The sequence below is a fragment of the Lissotriton vulgaris genome, chromosome 6 (genome assembly GCF_964263255.1).
Source record: "Lissotriton vulgaris chromosome 6, aLisVul1.2, whole genome shotgun sequence".
Lineage (NCBI taxonomy): Eukaryota > Metazoa > Chordata > Amphibia > Caudata > Salamandridae > Lissotriton > Lissotriton vulgaris.
The window spans coordinates 1,644,147,516-1,644,167,123 of record NC_141694.1 but is presented as its reverse complement, the minus strand read 5'-3'; the positions used below and the strand labels follow the sequence as shown (position 1 = coordinate 1,644,167,123).

At 40.4% G+C, this 19,608-nt stretch overlaps 1 protein-coding gene across 2 annotated transcripts in view; it reads left to right on the top strand.

Annotated features, from left to right (window-relative positions):
- Window positions 1-19,608, top strand: part of LOC147709244 (metastasis-associated protein MTA3-like) — a 790,513-nt gene that overhangs the window by 155,076 nt on the left and 615,829 nt on the right. For both annotated transcript variants that reach the window (XM_086927807.1, XM_086927806.1), the window contains exon 4: window positions 11,545-11,671. In XM_086927807.1, coding sequence (XP_086783933.1) covers window positions 11,545-11,671 — 127 coding nt within the window. The remainder of the gene's footprint in view (window positions 1-11,544; window positions 11,672-19,608) is intronic.

Sequence of the window (19,608 nt, the reverse complement as noted above, 5' to 3'; positions counted from 1 at the left end):
CATAAGTGGCTCTGTGTTGTTGGTGTGAAAATAGTCACAAAATAAACTGATGTCCATGCATCAGGGGAGGGCTTATATGAACTCTGTTGATGTCACATTCGGGGGACAACGTTACTACGGAGTCGCTTAATGCCTTCTACCAACGTCCAGAGGTACAGTTGAAACATTTTCCGGATCCAGTCTGGTGCCTGGGGAGGATTCTAAGAGAAGGTATCTGCGGCTAGATCTTGTCTCGATCAGGAAAGACATTATCAAAGGAAACTAACTTATTTTCTGCCTAAACCAAATGTGCCCTCCTGCCAGTGTCCTGGGACACATGACTGTGAATGGCTCTCCTGTAGTGTGTTGTGTATTCCATCCAGAGATTGAGACGAAAGGGACCTGATGGGGTGGCTGGGCAAGAGCTGTGCCCTGCCCATATTACAGTTCAAAGAACCCTACCTGCAGCACACAAAGGAACCTGAAACCAGGCCTTCCCTTGCCTTTATTCCCCTAGACAGATTGGAGCGAAACCCAGGGGAAGGGAAGAACTGTCCAGAACTAGTTTGGTAGACCAGGGATTCCCCCCCACACACAATCTGGCACTGGGTATAAGAATGACACCCTTATATCCTCCCATCAGAACACTCTTAGACTTGTGGAAGATTCAGAAGGAGCACTGCCATGATGTCTGAAGAAGGAACATTGGACCTGCGTACCTTGAGCTCACGATTCCTAGTGACTCCAATTTGGCTGACCTTTTGTTTAGCTATTGGGGCACAACAAGCTTCCATAGATCTCACCTACTACTGCATGCAGCAGACCAGTACCAACAGGACCAGCTTGAGCCCGGTTACTGGCCTCTGCTGGAGTGAGTTCTGGTCTCCAAGATGTGCCCCCCAGGTCCTGTACCTTTGGCTGGCATCAGAGTCTACTCCTCTTGCCTCCAATCAAAACTCCAAGTGAAAATCCAGAGGTTTCGGGTGACCGCAAGCTGACCCTTTGCGCCAAGAAATTACCATTAATTAATTTTGCAATTTTTTAAGCGCGAACGAATACCCGCAGGCGTCTCGGCGCTAGACTATTCACATAACTTCCCCTAGATGTTAATGGCTCCAGAAAGGTTATTGGTCAGTATTACTGATTAAAAAGCCAGGTTTTCAGTCTCTTGCGAAACTGCAAGAGTGAGGAGCTTAACCTTATGTGTTGAGGCAAGGTGTTCCATAATTTAGGTGCCGCGACTAGAAAGCGGCGGTCACCCCAGGAAACTGTTTTAGAATGTGGAACCACTAGTTGGTTAAGAGTGGTGGATCGAAGCTGTCTGGCCGGTTTGTAAGGTATCAGCTGATCCTTAAGAAAATGCGGTCCTTGATCATTGAGTGCCTTGTACAAAGTGATTCGAACTTGATCCGGATCGTCAGCCAGTGATATTTCTTGATTGTGTCCGATATGGGCGAGAACTTAGGGGTTCTAGAAAGCAGGCGTGCTGCTGCATTCTGTATCGTCTGTAGCTTATTAGTTACCCTGACCTGAGCATTTAGGAATAGGCCATTGCAGTAGTCAAGGGACGATAAAACTAAAGAATTGACCAGTGTTTTAGCAGCTACATCTGGCAAAAACAGGATAATTTTCCTGATCATTCTTAGTTTATGGTGGGCTGTGGCCGCTATTTTGTTCGCATGTGCCACAAAATTGAGACCCTCATCAAAAGTTACTCCCAGATTCCTGACCTTAGGGGCCGGGCTGGGAGGGGCTCCAAAAGCTGGTGGCCACCAGGATGCTGACCAACCTGGTGAGAGGGGTCCAGAAATGACCACCTTCGTCTTTTCGGATTTAAGCTTAAGGCAGTTAGACGCCATCCACTCTCCGATTTCTAGCATTCCATTTTAGAAGCGTTTTGCCACCTCACATCCGTCGCCTTTGATGGCCAGAACCAATTGCGTATCATCCGCGTAGGAGGTTAGGCTCATCCCATGTGCTGCCCACCAATGCGAAGCTCCAGTGATGACCTTCTCTTTGCGCAAACCGTTACCACCTGTGTCAACACGTAATGCAAAGTTCCAGTGGCAGCCTACTCCTTGTGCGACAACGTACTCCTTGCGAGCCCCACCAAAGCAAAGCTCCACCTGAGGCTTCCCATGTTAACTTGGCTGTGAGAAGGAAAACTCTTCACTGAAACAAACCTAGTCCCTGTGTCTAGCCCATGCTCCATCGCCGTCGGCCTGAACTTATGACTTTGACCTGGTCCAGCAATACCCCATACCAGTGAATGACATTTTGTCCTTTTTGGTGCTATTTTTACTTGAAATTCTAAAAGCCTGTTCTAAATTATTGGATTTTTGTTCGTTTTTTTAAAAATACATTTTACTCTTTTTTCTAAAGTGGTTTGGTATTTTTATTGTGTTGTGTTTTCACTTTATTATTGTTTAGGTGCTGCATGAATACACATTCCCTCTAAGTTAAGCCTGAGTGCTTTTGTGTCAATCTGCGAAAGGATTACGCACAGGTGTATTCAGTGACTTTTGTGGTTTACCCTAAAAAGGATTGGTTTTATTTCTTGAGTGGGGCTCCTACTCACTCAGTTACTAACCCTGTTTCTTACAAATACTTTTTGAATTAAAATATCTTGTTAGACCAGTCAGCCTTAGGGTGGTCTTGCCCCGAACCTTTTTGTCTTCACTCTTCCTGTTTTGTAGAATTAGTTTTTTTATTTTACCTTGGGAACTCAGTGCAGTTTTGCACTGTTAAGCAGTGGTAAAGTGCTTGTGCTCTCTCGTCTAAACATGGTGAAGTTGGTTAACACCCAATTGGCACCTTTAATTTTTTTGTAAGTCCCCAATAAAGTGGTACAACTGGTACCCAGGGCCTGTATTGATTGCACTGCCCACTTAAGTAGCCTTTCAAAACATGTCCCAGGCCTGCCATTGCAGCCTGTGTGTGCAGTTTAATCCGCATTTTCGGCCTGTCAAAATAAAACTTTTACCAGGCCTAAACCTTCCTTTTTAGATAGAGCCTAGTGCAGCAAGTATGTGCAGCTCTGCGAGGCATGCTATATCTGGTATGTGTATTGGAAAAAACTCCCCTCTTTTCTATTGATTTATGTTAGTGCCCTTATTAAATGCCTGTTTTTGTTTGATGGATAGAGCAGGGTAAATGAGTCCTGCCTTTTGGCATTTTGAACCCTCCCAAGCGACTGCCCCTGTGACTGTGGCATTATTTTATCAGCATGGCTACACATGTTTTGGATATATCAATATTGGGGTAGCCTTTACTTTCACTTCTGTCACTGCCTGTTTGTTTGTGGCTCCCCCATCCCTACTCAAGCTTGGAGCCCTCCCCCCTCCCCCCACCCTCCAAGCGCGCACACACAGCAGCAGGTGTCTCATGGCAGAGAGGCCTCCCACTGCAAATCTCCCCCCCCTCAGCATGCCCTTACCTATTTAATTTAATGCAGTCCGCTCCCCTGCTTTTTAATTTAAGAAATGCGTCCCAGGATGGCGGAAAAAATGAAGTCCTAGAGATAAGGCTTGGCCATTCAGGAACGGGGGAAGGGCAGAGAAGGAAAAGGGCTGTCTTTCCCTTTTTGCCCAGATAAGACCAGGATAGTTAGTTTTCACTTCTCCTGCTCTGCCGCTGCCCCCTGTCTCTCTCGTTCTTTCTCTTTGCCCTTCTCTTTCTGTCTCCGTCTCGCTCCTCCTCACTTGCTGAAAACCATGACTTTACGAAACCGCTTTTACCCTCACTTCCTCTCCGTTCTTTTATTTGCTCCCCTGGAAAGTAGGATAAAATGGTAATTGCAACCTTGTATTGCTTTGTTAGGGTAATTTTTCAGGATGGCTTATTATTATTCACTGTTCAAAGTCTATGATAATTGTTTGTGGGTAGTAGTTATTAGTATTCTTCTTTATTTGTGTTAGCAGTTATACATAGGTAGTTGTTTGTTTGTTAGGTAATAGTGCATAAATGAAGGGGATGTTGCTTTTGAGGTACTGTCCACAGATTGTGTATAATTGGTAAATTGGTTTGGGACATATTTTTAAATGTAAAATCCACCATTTAAGGTTTTTGTAGGTTTGTGGGAGTTGCACATTTTTAGAATTATTTTTTCATTTGATTTGTTATCACGAAGAAAGAACTGTTCTTCATTATGAGTTACAGTAATTTCAGGTGGTATTTGAACTTCACTGAATGTTTTGGGGGCAGGTGGGGTGTGATTAGTAGATTTTTTTAGTTCTAGAAATTCATCTTTTTGGAGTTGCATTGGAGGGTAATTGTCCATTTACATGTTCAGGAACTTGGGGTAGGATAACCTTTAGTATTTCTTTTGTGGGTTTCTAAGAGTTAGTGCTAGTTTCTTTAAGAGTTTCTAAAGGTGAGAGCAGGGAGAAGATGGCGGCCAGCTAAAGAGCCCAGTCGCGAGCTTGTGGCCTTCGGGGGAAAAAGCAGGAAAATGCACAGATAGATGAGTATAAACTGAGGATCTCAAGTGTGAAACTGGACGGAGCACTTTGGCAAAGGAGATGCTGAGGTAGAACAAGGAGGGGGAAAAAAAGAAAGATACTACCTCTGGGCCAAGCGTAAAGACGTAGAATCCCTTTGCGAAGCACATTTGCGTCGGAGAACAGAGGCTTAGGGCAAAAGCCGCAGCAACCCAGGAGACTCGGAAGGGTGAAAATGTAGCCTGAGGAGGTGATGCGCTGCAGCGTGATCTCGTCTGTCGGAGTGTGGGCGAAAGCATTCACGGCATGCTGCAACAACAGGAGGGCCGCCGTGAGGGTGCCGTGCAGGGCGAAAACATTGGTCTTGCCAGGAGGAAGAAAGGATCCCTGTTGCCATCCTGACGTTGAAGAAGGCATGCCTGTGGTAGGTGTGGCTGAAGCAAGCGGAAAAAAACAAGAGCCCTGAAATCCGCAGGAGGGGTAAGTCAGAGGGATAGAGGATCTTGCAATACGGTGAGGTGTGAGGCCAGGGTGTTCAAGACGTTCAGGATTCTGAGGGTCGAAAACTCCCAGTACATGCTACAGTGCTGACTGAGGCAACAAGTGTTGTAGAGGGCGGGAGCTCTACAACCACAGCCGGTCCCCTCTCCTCCCCACCAACAACATTAGGTGTAGGACAGATAAGTCAGGAGGATGGAGGCTACTGTCTAAGGCAGGGGTCTCCAAACCGGTCCTGGAGGGTCGGATCCATGCCAGATTTTTAAAATTACTACATGTATCTCAATGGGGATATCCAAAAAATCTGGCATGGATCCGGCCCTCCAGGACCGGTTTGGAGACCCCTGGTCTGAGGAGTAAACATCTGCTGGTCAAGGAGAGACTGTGCATAAACACTATAACCCCTAAAAGTACAAGGAAAAAAAAAGCGTACTGCAGCAGGGAAATTGCAACCTCCACTGTCCAGAGCAAGTCAAGCCAAATTAAAAACACCTGGCTTAAGCAACAAACAAAAGATAACGCCTTCACTTAGGTCCTTTTTTAAAGTTCAATAAAAACAAAAGATTGACAGTGCAGATCAGAGAAAGGGCCAGGCAGAGAATATTGGAGAAGAGGAAGCTAATATAATGACAATGGATGGCAGCAGGTATAGGTTACTAATGATGGTGAACCATCAAGAACCAGTCACAGAACTGGCCAACAAAACGCTGGTGGATACTGAGGCCAGAGCGCAGCCCCAAGATCAATCTGATAATCAGCAGAGTCATTTACAACCGACCAGTACGGAGATAAAGATGGAAACAATGATGGAGATGAGGTTGAACTTCGCAATCTCTTAGAATAACCAGGCAAAAATACAGGAAGCATGCGAGGCACTGGATCAAAAGATAAAAATGCTCCTAGACAGAGTTGCATCGGTAGAACTGAAAGTAGAGATAAACAAAAAGATGAATTTACTGAAGACTAAAGAGAACGAGATCAGAGACAAAATGGAATCTTTGGAAAATCAAGCCAGGAGGAATAATCTTCGAATTCTTAACGTACCAGAAGGCCTTGAAGGGAAGAAGATTAAACATTTCCCAATCAAATTACTTGAAGAGATAATCCCCTGGACAAAGACGGTAGATCTCAGATGACATCCAAGGAGTTCATTGAGACCCATTTGGGAAAGAGAAAATAAGGAAAAACCCAAGGAAAATCCTCATGAACTTTAAAACGTACACGCTCAAAGAGAGCATTCTAAGTGAGGGTCTCAAAGTGGGATTAATCTAAAAAAAATGGCTGGTCTTGCAGAATTAGATCCGACATTTTCAGAACAACGCAAGATAGGCAATGGGAACTGGGCCAGTTTAAGCAACCACTAAAAACGCTAGGGGCAACAGTACAGATGCCTTTGCCTGCCTCATTAATAATAATGTGGGAGAATAGGATGCTTAATATAAGGGATCCCAAGGAGGTTGAGAGGTTCATAGAACGTAACAAAGCACAACAAAAGGAACACTATTAAATTAAATTAATTGCAAGAGTATAGAACATCAAGAGGGTAAGGAGCTCAAAAAGGGCAGAGAAGTACCCAAAAGACTGAAAGAGTAGGCACCTCAAGGGAGAGAGGGGAAGGAAAGAAGTTCACTTAGAAAAAGTTCAAAAGACAAAAAAATTGCACTAGGTGGGGACCATAAGGGGGGGAAAAGAAAAAGTCTAGAACAAGTAATCTAAGGGAGGAAGGGGCCAGGAAAGTCCCATAGGAGACATAAAGGATACACTAAACTCCAATCAAAGGATTCAAAGAAAACAACTGAATGGCAGTTAACATCCTGTCATGGAAAGTGAATGGCCTCAGGATAAGAAAACGAAGGGCAAAAATCCTGGAATATCTGAAAATATTAGAATGTGAAATAATGATACTACAAGAGACACATCTTTTGAAAGAAGAATGGGCAAGAATTCTAAAAAATCAGAAATGGGTGGAAGCATATGTCTGCACAAATCAGGAGTGCTGTGTAAAAGGTGTGGCAATCCTGTTTAAAAAATCACTGAAAGCAAGGATTGAATCTGCTGCTGTAGACAGGAAAGGAAGATGGGCAATAGTAAAAGTTAAGATATACAACAATCCCTACACAATAGTGGGGTACTATGGCTCCAGTATGGACGACCCAGAGCCTCTTCAAAAAGTATACTCCCAACTCCTGCCTTCACAATCACCTATAATAATGGGGGCAACTTTAACATAACACTAGACCCTAAAGAGGATAGATTTCCGGCTAAAAAATGCCCTAATTTACCACAAATGAGGGAGTGGGTGGGCCTGTGCCTCACAGACCTAGGAATAATGGATATATGGAGAGAAAAAGGGGACACATCCCATACATTTACGCTACAAAACCAGACTGGGGCACTCGTCCAGGTTTGATTATTTTCTTACAGACAGAAGCCTATTAATTGCACTCAAAGGGTAGAGCATATACAGGCTCATCTATTAGGTCCCCGCCGTCATGAGTCACGGTAGGCGTGTACTCATGATGGCGTGGAGCCATCATGCCGCTGCCGCTCCTCCCAGGCGAAACAACAGGGCGGCACTAATTCCCCGCCTGTGCGGGAGAATAATGAGTGGGCGGGGTTGTGACGGCACCCCGCCGTCATGAGCACACGTCGCCCGTGAGGCCGGACGGTGTGGAGCCGTCTTGCGCTCCGAAGCGCCACGGGTTTTGAGTTTGGAATTTTTGTTCTTGTATTAGTATTTTTTTCATTTATACATTGTTTGGATGACTTTCTTGTATGTTTGCAGTTAATTTGGTATAGTTTGGGTATTCTGTAGAGGAGAAATAATTAATGATAGAGTTGAAAAAGGTCTATAGCCAAGTGACAAACAATGGTTAAATAGTTTAATTTATAGTTTTCTGAAAATGAAAAACTGAAATAAATTATATATTAAGTCCAACTGTATACAGAAGCCAATAAGCGTAGATTGTTTCTGATATAGCTTTATTGTTTATTGTTATTTATTTTATTTGTTTTCTGCTGTTTTTTATATAGTTTTTTTTAAAGTGATTATGTGTTTTGGTTATATAATATTGAATTAAAAATACATAAGAGAAAATACAAAATCAATAGGCATGAAACGTATATACAGTGATGAAGGCAAAGCGGTAGGCACCACTACGCGCGTTTCGGCTCTTAAGCCTGCTTCAGGTGACCGTCTATAGAATTTCAAAGAGTCAGGGACTCAAAATTGGTGTGGCGTGGATAAGATAGGTCAGTCGGTAAAAACAGCTTCTCAAAATCTTAAAATGTAAAAGGATATAGTCCAATAAATTGTCATATGATATTATGACTCCAGAAAAGGAAATATAGTGAGAGTAGCTCTAATTGAGATCGATGCTCATATTGACTTCTGTTGAACCTCCATACGAATGATATCCTGCAAACAGATGGCAAGGTGATGAAAAAGATAGGACAGAGGATGAGTGTTTTATCTCCACAAGGTAGATAAAGTATCCGGAAGGGAGTAATAGTGGTATCTAATTGTTAAGACGAATATTTCTTATCTATCTAAAAGAAAAATGAGAATGGTGTCCCAGGAGCAGGAAACTCTATGAAGGAGGATCTGGTCATAGTGTTGTCCGTAGGCTGTGTTAAAGATGTTTCTGCTCCTGGTATGCGAGGACTCACAACGGGAGCCGACCGCCAAGAAAAAACGCACACCGGTACGCTGGATGCAAGCCATTATTAATGATAAAATTAGGTTATTTGTTAAGTTTGTTTTGGTTTGGTTTAGTTTTCTTTTGTTACATTATTAAATAGTTTTTACTTTGTAAAGTTGAATTAGAAGCCTTGGACGTGGCAGTGTGATGACGTAGAAGAAATTCGGCAGAGATTTTTCTTTTTCTGGTATTTTGCTACTGTAATACAGATTTATGTTGATTTTTCATTGGTTTGTATAGGGTTTACTTAATTGTCCGTTCATTTTTATTAGTTGACTTGTTTTGTAGTTGTTTTTGATTGGATTTTGAAGGATGGGTTTAAATTGTTTTGGCAGTTATTTACTTTTTTTCGGTAAACACTAATTATTTTATATATTTTTAGTTTTATGCCTATAATTAGTTACATGTTAGTATTTATTTTTTTGTTAATTTATATTGTAGTGAATGTATAAAATATTGTTTTTTAGTACATTTGTTTGTAAAAATTATTCATTTATTGTAAGTTTTGTAAAGTATTTTGTAGTGGTGTTTTATTGAATTTTGATATTATTTTTAGTTATTTGCTTATATTGTGCGTCATACGTTTGTTTATATTATTAATGTTATGTTTTGTGTTCATTTTATTATGTTTTAGGTGTAGATATTTGTGTGTTTACGATAATGTGGTCTATATTTTTTGTTTTGATATTTTTGTTGTTTTGTTTGATTTAATGGTTATGATAATTGGTACGATATTTCTGTTTTCGAAATTAGATTTATTGGCGTTTTTACGCTCAATATTTTTATTGAAGTATTTGTGTATTCTTTTTATTAAATATAGGATGTCAATATTTTTGTGGTCGATATCAGTGTCGAAAATCTTGTTTGTCGATATTAGTAGTGTTGATAATGTCAGTGATCCTTATGGATTAATTTAGTTTCAATTACAATTTACCCTTGCTTTACACTCTACAACTAATGCTATCTAACAAAATGTTATTCTTGTTTGTCTGCGAGAACTCCTTCATATTTAGAATTGGATAGCAACTTGTGTATGTAGTTGTACGATCTCTCTTGATCAACCCCTTATCTGCATATGCAAATTATTTCCGGGCTCACTATTATAACATTTTATAAATGCACTTTTCAAGGTTATGGGATAACATCAGGCATGTTAGGTCAGTTTCGCAGTTGATAGTGCAGTTTGTGAACCATTGAGGAACAAGATATGGTCAATATCGTAGTGTATCCAGTTTTGGCAAAAGTTCATATTTTCAGTGCTTTTAAAATGTATTTACATTTCAGATTAAGTGTAGCTTCATAACAAGAGTGTAATCGATGGTGATTTCTGGCCGATTCTTGTCCGCTACATTGCAGCTTCAGGTACTGATTCTGGTGCCGCAATATGGGTCTGATTTGTACCCCCTTGTTTATTATATTTAGAATTGTCTGCATTCCGTCATTGGGTGATATACGAGTACTATGAACTATATACGCTGTATTTCCTGTGAGCAAATTGTCAATAGGACACATTTGGAATGAAGCTTGCGATCCACAATCTATTGTGAACTGTGGACTGATACATAGACCGATAGCACTAGCTGTGACATTGCTTACGTCACACTTTGCCCTGAAGTCCAGTCTTGGATGAAACATTTTGGCTGTTTGAATGTCTTATATATAAGAACTTTTTGAAACCATGTTCAAAATAAAAATTGATACACAAATCTGAAACCTGTTTTCTGGACTTTTGATTTTTTTTTTCCCAGATGCTATTTGGCGCACTATAGTGTGTGTTTATGCAAGAGTATTATTACTTACTATAGCTCTCAGATATTTCCAAAAACATTCCTTACGGAGCTCTATCATCTTATAGAAATTTTGGTCTGTAGTGCTGAATATCAAAACCGATTTCATAGGATACTTTGAGCACATTTAAGTACCAAGCTGGTCCTTACCTGGATCCATCTTCAAAATGCAACCTTTTTTTAATTACAGTTTCTGGGTGCTAAAGTTGACAAATATCATTGACGTTATCCAGCTGGGCTGAGCTAAATCCTTCAGAATAAAAACTAATGGCCTTCTTTTATCACGTATCCTTTCAATCCCTCGGTCTCACCCTCCAATCAGTGATACATTTTAAAAATGGTATATACTTATACATACGTGCAAACAGACATTGGGGTAAGTATGCCTTTTTGGCTAAATGTATTTTTTTAGGTCTTGCTTTTGAGACGGCATTAGTTATCTTGGCAGCCTTGTATTTTTCAAGAACGTTCATAATGTACATACAGAGTTCATGCATAATATGCATACAGAGCATGTTTTGGGAATACACATTCACATTTTGTTTCCGCCCACCTCAGTTTGCAGTTTAGTAGCTCACAGTATTGAGTGCTTGGGCAGATGGTGATCTATTCTTCTCAATTTCACTAATAATAATAGTGTTAATTTCTTAAAAGAATGGCACAACGCAAACGTGTCATTAAAAAAATATCATTAGTACAATGGCCCCATCAGTGTTTTTTTTTTTTTTTTGCAGGCATATGGCAAGTCTACTTTTTCAATGTATCTTCCTGACGTATATTTGCAATAAAAAAAATACTGTTGCCATAGCCCTCCAAGGCCAAACCTATTGGTTTTGCCAGTGCTGTTTTTAAAATAGCTCAATTTTACTGCTTTTTATCTCATTTAGTTTGACACAAATGCTGTTATGCCTATATGTACAATGTCAACAAAAACTGATTACAGGTCGATTTTGTCATTTATTAACTCACCTGCACATCATTCTTACATTTATATGCAACACAAAGATTGACTGTATTTGTGACACTATGTATTGGAAAACAAAATGAAACAAGAATTCAAAATTAACGATTGATAACTATTTCATATTTCTGTACCGTACTGAGCTATTTCAATTATGTCTTCTCTTCCCACAATCACAGAGGAAGTTGAAGAAGAATGCGAAAATCCAATAGAAGAAGATTTAACAGAAAAACAGAAGCATCAGTTAAAACACAGAGAACTGTTTCTCTCTAGACAATATGAATCGCTCCCTGCCACACACATAAGGTGATGATCTTAAAGATATCAAGTGATGGTGCAAGTTTAAGCATGGCCAATGAACGTTTGGCATTTGCCGTATTTTTGTCTAAAAAGTTGATAAAACTGTAGTTCCACTTATTTTTCAAGCAGTAATGTATATGTGTTCAAGGATTTATGAGAATATCTGGGCAGTCTTCCGGGCTGGCTGTTACAGAAGACAAGCGCCACCTTGAAGTATTGTACTGCTCATGGTTCCAAGCACAACTAGCAGGCATAGGCCTTCTTAATATTGGTTGCTGTTAAGGGGCATTTGTGGCCCTGACCACTGTAACCCTGGATTTATGGGCATTTAAATGGTGGCTGTATAATCGCTTTCCAACCTTGTTGTGATTTCTTCAGTATGCTCCTTGACCTGTTGTTGCCTTTGCACACTTTTCATGCACAAATTAGTTGTGATCCCAATTGTCTCCTTTTCAAAAGTGGACTGCATAGAGGACTAGATGTACTCGTACACAGTGATGTATTTTGGAAATCTGCATGGTACCGAGAGACCCAGAAGTCACATGTTGCCTTTTGTCTAGACTTCTGAATTATTATTGCAGGATTTCAAACTGATCTGAGGGTACCATACATTTTTAAGGCTAGCACTGTAACGTTCCAGTTGTAAATTGAGCAGTTGCAAATGAAAAAAGGATCCAGGCCGAGTATGGCTCACTGTATGGGGAGAAACAGTAGATGTGGTGGTATAGTGAGCAAAGGTATATTAATCTCTTTCTAGATTACCTGAAAGACTGCACTCACTATTTGGTATTAATGTTCTTTTAAGTAACTCCAGTCTCTAAGGTCCCTTGATCATGGCTCTTTCTGAGTCCCTGTACAAGACACGTTCTTGGGCATTTGAACCCAGATTGCAGACTTCAATACCATTACTACACTCCTGTGGCAGATTCAAGGAAGGTTGAATTGGTGGTTGATCCCATAGATCCATCTATATCTTCTGATTCGCACTATGGACTCCTCGGAAGAGTCTGGTTGGGCTACTCTGAATTCTTGCCAACTTAGGGTCTCTTGTTCCTAGTGGAGGCAGGCTACTCCTCAATGCAGAAGAATATGCCTCTGCTCTTGCTGGCCGGCAGGATATTTGCATTAGTCCTAAGCCCAGCAATGGTTTTAAGGGTGGACAATAGAAGCTCCAGGGCTTACATTAAGACGGGACTTAACCTGTTCTGGCACATTGTTGTCTGTGGTAGCGGAAATTATCTGGGCAAATAGAAACTTGCTGTCCCTAAAAAGCATACAGATCAGGGCAGTTGTCAACCTACTTACAGAGGTGAGCAGATTTTTCCCCTCAAGGTTATGGTCTCACCTAGGACAGCTTTAGGTGGAAATTTCCAAATGTCAGTAAACAATCTCTTTGCAGGACAGGACGTGCTCTCCAATTTGTACAAGATTTCAGGAGGGGAGAAGTTGGATGTTCTTCAGTGCCCTTGGCTGAGTGTGCTGTTTATTGACTTTCCACTTTTTTCCCAGGATCCTGCTGGTCCTGACCAAGATTAGTAGAGAGCGCTTATTAAAGTTCTGCAGAGTATCCTTCTGAAGGTTGATGAGATGATGTTCCCCTGTTGATACAATTGGCTCTGACTCGGTGGGCATTCACAGCTTTGCTTTGTCCCCTGGCATATCTAGTGTTGCCTTCAACATTGTTCAGAGATTTCAACTTTTGCCTTAAAAAGGGAAAGGCTGAGGCTACACCAGCATGGACTACTCACAGGCCTAGCTTTAGCTGTTTATCCTTTCAGACCCCTAAATATTCTAGGCACTTAATGCCCACTGGCCCACCTTGATGGCTTGTTGTGGAGAAAATAATCTGCATCCATGCAATTATCATTTGCAAATGTTGCTGTTTCTTCAGGAAGGTTTCAATATATCGGTTCCCTTCTCCATGAAATGTTTAGCTGATCCTTTTTGAGTTTTCAGATAAACCTTGCGGTGGTTTGAAGGAGGCAAAGGTTTTTGCACCATTTGTAGAAATGTTTTAGTCTGGCCTAAATTGATGCCCTCTGCTCCAGTAACTTACTGTTGCTGCTAACCAAATTCCAAGGGTCTACTTGTTGAAACCATTGAGTCAGTACCCTTGGGTTTTCCATGTATTAATGCTTTATTTTTAAAGGCAGTCAAATTTGCTAGGGGCTAGGTTCCATTGGTAATCTAGTCCTCCTTATTTGTAATTTACCAGATTGACTTGTGTTAACCTCTAAGGTGGCTTACTTGGAGGTATCCGGTGATCTTCGTGCCAACCTTATGTCAAGAGCCAGATTGTTCTCAGGAGAAATTATTTCAAGAACCTACATGTTTGCATGGCTTAACCACCCCTTCCCCATCATTTGTCTCATTAGCACCATTAGACATTGTGATAATGTTCAACAGCTTCTAGTGGAGGAAAGAGCATGTTTTACCAAAGAAGGTGGTAAGAATAAACCATTTTTATTTTTCTGCACAAAAACATATCAAGATTTATTTTTCAAATTTAACAATGATATACATTTATTTATGTATAAAAAAGAGGCCCGTCATCTACAACATTTTTTTATAATGATGTTGATAAAGATCATGTTTTGTTGCAATTGTCTAGCCTCTAGATTTGTTTGTAGTCACAACGGGTTATCTTAATTAAGCCATTGAAGTGTCGCCATCATCTGCAGTGTTTTCCTATGGTGACATTCATAAAGATCACATTTGTTATAATTGTATTTAGCCTCTTAATGTGATATCCAAAAATTTTTCATTTTTTTAATTGAGCCAAGCCAACATGTGTTCTGGGGTGAGCTGCAGCCTCCTCATGGGTCTTTCACCGAATACAGACTCTCTAACATACGAAAGCAAGTAAAGGAAGAAGAAAGAAGAGCGCTGAAAAAACTTTACTGATTGAAATCGAACTTGGATCAGAATATTATATATGGGTACTTGTTGGTAGAGCAGAGTATGTAATTGTATTGGTTAACTGTGTTTTAAGTACCAACTTTCCTAAGAACTTTATTTAAGATGGCTACAGATTAACTTGAATTAGAGTATTGTATAGTCTGCTGCAATTTAATGTGGTGAAACCAATTCTGTTTGTGATGCTTAACGTGATGGTTTGAATATGATAGGAAATTTAGGAATCAGAGAAGATTTAAAGTACAGAAATTTAAATTGTGTATGATGGTGAACCAAGGGATTTAAAGAAAATTAGATCATTAAGAATCAGTTAAGACCTGAAGTATTGTGCCAGAATGGTATGTTCTTTAGAAATCTTAACTCTTATCTGATCAGTTTTTTATTTTAAAAAAAGTATATAATTGTCAAATTCTTGTCTCGATATATATTTGTACAATAAAATAAGAATTATTTATACTTACCTCCTTCTTTGGTAAAACTTACTGTTTCTCCCCTGGAAGCTGTCGAACATATGATTGTTTGTGATTGTTGATAAAAATTGCTCCTCTTCATTTGATTCTTTTGGTTGGATACTAACCTAAAAAGGGTTGACTCTGGGCACTGGGACAAGTGACTGGTTTAACTTTTAACCATTGTTAAATAATGTGATTGTTTGTTTTACGAATTTTGAACCAGTGCTTTATCATATTTAGCCATATTCTTTGAGTAGCTGGTCATGATCATCTCATCTCCCGGGCCTATAACTAGTAAACTTTGCTAACCCTAAATTAATTTTGTTCAGATCCACCAGTCAGGCCTAACAAAATCAAAGACAATCATAGTGCATCAGTGCAAGATATCTGTAGGATTGGAACTTAATCTTGACCGTGACACGTGTTGCTTATCACTGGTTGTGGATGATGATGTTAAACTTGGGTCTTGTTTCACAGTTGGGTCTGCCTTCTGACCACCCTAGTACTTGTAGTGTACTGTTTTCTTAAAATAAAAGCTTTGTATGGGTTTTTTGAAGTTTTGGGAATGCTGCTGTGAGTGTAGCTTTTCTCTAGCCCTATTATTTCTGATAATGAGTACTTAGAGATCCTTTCCCTTCGTGAATTTACCCAGGTTGTAGATTGGATCCAGACACCTTTGTACCAATTCCTGCACATGCCATTGCGTGGCGTTGTGCAGCTCCTCATCAGATCCAGCATACCCCAGATGGGATTTCAGGGCCCCCATAAATGCACCACTTCTGTGTGCTGTCATCAGTTCCTTTCTTTTTGATAAAGACTTCTAATGGCAGATTACTCACCTTGTGAATTTCACCTGAAGCTAAACTGGATCTGGAAGCGTTTTTGTTTTTTAGAAGTTCCCTCACACGTTGTAGGGTGGCATTATGCCTCTCAGTGTCGAATCCATCATGTTCCCTTATGTGACATCAGGACCCTAATAAATGTGCCATCTCTGGCGTCCAATCCTTTTGTTTTTGCACCATCTCTGGCTTCAATTCCTTTTTTTCTGCGCCTTCCACTACAGATCTGGAGCTATTTGGCAGACCTTTCTCTCTCAAATTTCGATATTTCTACTCCAATAGTGAGTATAAATTGGCCCCATAAGAACAGAGTTTAAACCAGGTTGTAACTGTCTCAGGCAGTCGTTGGTGACAGACACCCACAACATCTGCCTCTGCATTTCACACAACTCAAACACGTCCTTGCCCAGCAAGGATGCGCCGCAAGACTATACAAGACTAGGAGGCCACATTGGCCATCACCAAGCTCTGCATGCAGAATCTGTGCTGGTCGCAATAGAGGGCGCAGACACAAACACACTTTTGTTCCTGAGGCTGCACATGCAAGCACTCCAAATCGAAGTTGCGTAGTTTAGGTAAGTCCAGAAGGTCCCCCAAAAAGTCAAAACATGTATCCCAAATGTCTTGCACTTGCGCTATTCAGAGTTGCATGATGTCCCAGGTACCTCCAGGATTTGAAGGGGTTCCACAAAACAAACCACTGAAGTGCGCTGCTTGACCTCTTCCCCAGTGGACAAAATGTGTCCGCTGCAAGTGGCCATGCCCGAAATATTTGGTACCCACCAAATTGCACTGGTGTAGCATCCTCACTCTCTGATTCACACTGTATGATGTCATGAATTCTATTTGGTTTCCACAGTTACTAGAATGTATCTTTACAAGCTGTGAGGGGTTTACTTTGAGCTTGGATGAGATCTGGATGTGTCTCCTTTATCTCCAATAAACCTGAGCTTCTTTCAACTCAATCCTGTGTCAGCTGCATCTTTATCAACAACCAGGATCTTACATTGGCGTAGTCGGCAGCTGAAGAGAAGGGAGACTCAACTATCTCAACAAAATGCTTTTCTTCAGTTTCAAGGTACTATTTTCTTTTTTTTATGTGCTTATGATTGCACCAGCGGCTGATAATATTAATAGTGCTTTGATTGCACCAGCGGCTGTTTTCAGTTTTAACTTTATAACCTTGTAATTGAGCTTTGTGTCTTTTGGCACTTATCAATTCATCAGCAGAGAATTCTTTTAAACTGTACTCTTTACAGTGTTATAATTGCACCAACTCCTGCTTTAATTGGTTTGTCAACCATTTATGTTGTGACTTCATTCTTAAATGGAAGACTTTCTGATCGTTTCTACAACTGTTTAAAATTATACTCTCACTACGTTGGAATTTTCCTGCAATGTTACTTTCATTAAGCTTTCAAACTGACTTGGCTTTTCTATCGAACTGTGAGACAAAAATAATTCATTTTTTATGAGCCTGTTAATACCGAGTGAAAAGCTCTGTTTTTGAAAGATGCCAAATGAAACGGCAGAGCTAGGTGCTTGAAAGCTAACAAATCTCCAATCCTTTGAAGCTAACAAATCTTTGCCTTTATCAACATATAAACCTAATGCCTGCAGTGTCTATTTAAAGATGAACAAAGCTCGTGACTGTCAAAGTGAGCGTCGTTCTACCAAGTCAAACGGTAAAAGTAAACAAACTCTGCCTTTATCAACGTTGTAACCTAATCCTTGCAGTGAATATTCAAAGATAAACAAGGCTCTTGAGTGTTCGCGCGTGGGAGCCATCACTCACCCTTGCCATTATTTGCTTCCTGTCATCGCTTGGAACGATCAGCGTCTCCGTCTTCTGAAGGTCTTGCACAACTGCGTGTCTCTGCGCAACTTTGATTCTGACAAGTGACAAGTAACATTCTCTTAATCTCAACGTGCAACCATGCAAAATGTCACTGCAGCTCCATTCTTTCTATCATCTCCTGGGGACCCTCCTATTAAGTGGCAAAAATGGAAAAAAGTATTTGAACGTTATGCTAAAGTTTGTGGGGTTAGTTTGAGTGCTGAACGCAAGACATCCCTCCTACTCCATTGTCTTGGGTCAGAAGGCCAAGATGTGTTTGACCATTTAGCTGAACTTACTGCTGAAGAAGAAAGAAATCTGAATGAGTGAAATTTGTATGAAAAAGTTAGATAATCATTATTTGCCCAAGGTTAGTACAATTTTAGAAAGATATCAATTTGCTAAAAGAGTACAAAATGAAGGGGAAACTATTGAGGGTTATGTCACACAGTTAAGAAAATTAGCTTCCTCTTGTAAATTTGCTACTTCAATTGACGAAAGAATTAGAGATCAGTTCATGGTTGGTTGTAACATCGAAAAGGTTCGAGATGAGCTATGGTTAAAAGATGAACCATCTTTAGATGAGGTCTTACAACTGGCTAAAAGAGTTGAACATTCCCTAAAGTGCGTAGATACCTTGAATAAAGACAAACAACCCGCTGTTCATGTTGTTAAGAAAACGGCAGCTGACTCACAAAAACCTTCTGGGTTTACTAATCCTTCAAATACTAAAAAGAAACCCTTGGTACCTAAGTGTGTGACAAAATTGGTCATTATGTGAATGACACGAAATGTCCAGCATTTAATGCTGTTTGTTCAAAATGCAAGAAGAAGGGTCATTTTTCCATTTTGTGCAAAAGTAAAACCCCTTCCACTTCTGTAAAATTTGTTGAAGATGAATGTTTAGAGGAAGATTTTGTGTGTGGACAGGTTATTGTTCAAGTCACATCCACAGCTGATCTTAGAAACTGTCCTATTGACACTATTGAAATTGAGGGTGAGTCAACGGATGTTCTGTTTGACTCTGGTGCCAAAATAACAATTATTTCTAGAAGTTTTTATTTGGGTAAGTTGTCCAACAAGACTCAATTATCTATAGCTGACATTCACCCGTTCGCATATGGAGGTAAACTCATTCCTCTTATGGGATGCTTTACAGGACGAATTGAGTACAAAAGTCGTTATACTGTTGGCAAGATCTATGTTTCACAGAAGGGTGACAGTATCATCAGTTGGTTCCACCAGGGTGATCTCCACATAATGCTGGATCCCAGTTCTTCTAATCCCATAATACTCCAAGAGCTTGTTAACTCTGTCCAAGTTGATTCTAATGTTGAATTATTGTCACGCATCAAAATGCAATTTCCTAAAGTATTTAGAGATGAATTAGGGTGTCTCAAAGATTTCAAACTTGAAATTCCACTAAGACCTGGTTCGCAACCCTATGCTTGCAAGCCTAGACCTGTTCCCATTTCCCTCAGGGATGAGATGATAAGTGAACTGGAAAAATTAAAGTTGGGTGGGATCATTGAAGAAGTTACAGGGACTGATTGGATTGCGCCCGTAGTTGCCGCTCTCAAACCCAATGGCTCTTTGCGTCTATGCATTGATTTGAGGCAGTTAAATAAGTGTGTTATCAGTGACAGATATCCTCTTCCTAACATCTCAGATCTTTTGACTAAAGTGGGCAATGCAAAACTATTTAGCACGTTAGATTTAGCTTCTGCTTACCACCAGATTGAGCTAGAAGAGTCTTCAAGAAATCTTACATCTTTTATCACTCCCTTTGGGACATTTAGATTCATCAGAATGCCCTTTGGCCTTGTTTCAGCGGCATCTGTATTTCATCGCATTATGGAGAAGGTGCTTAAAGGTTGCGAGAAAGTGTGTGTGCACCTA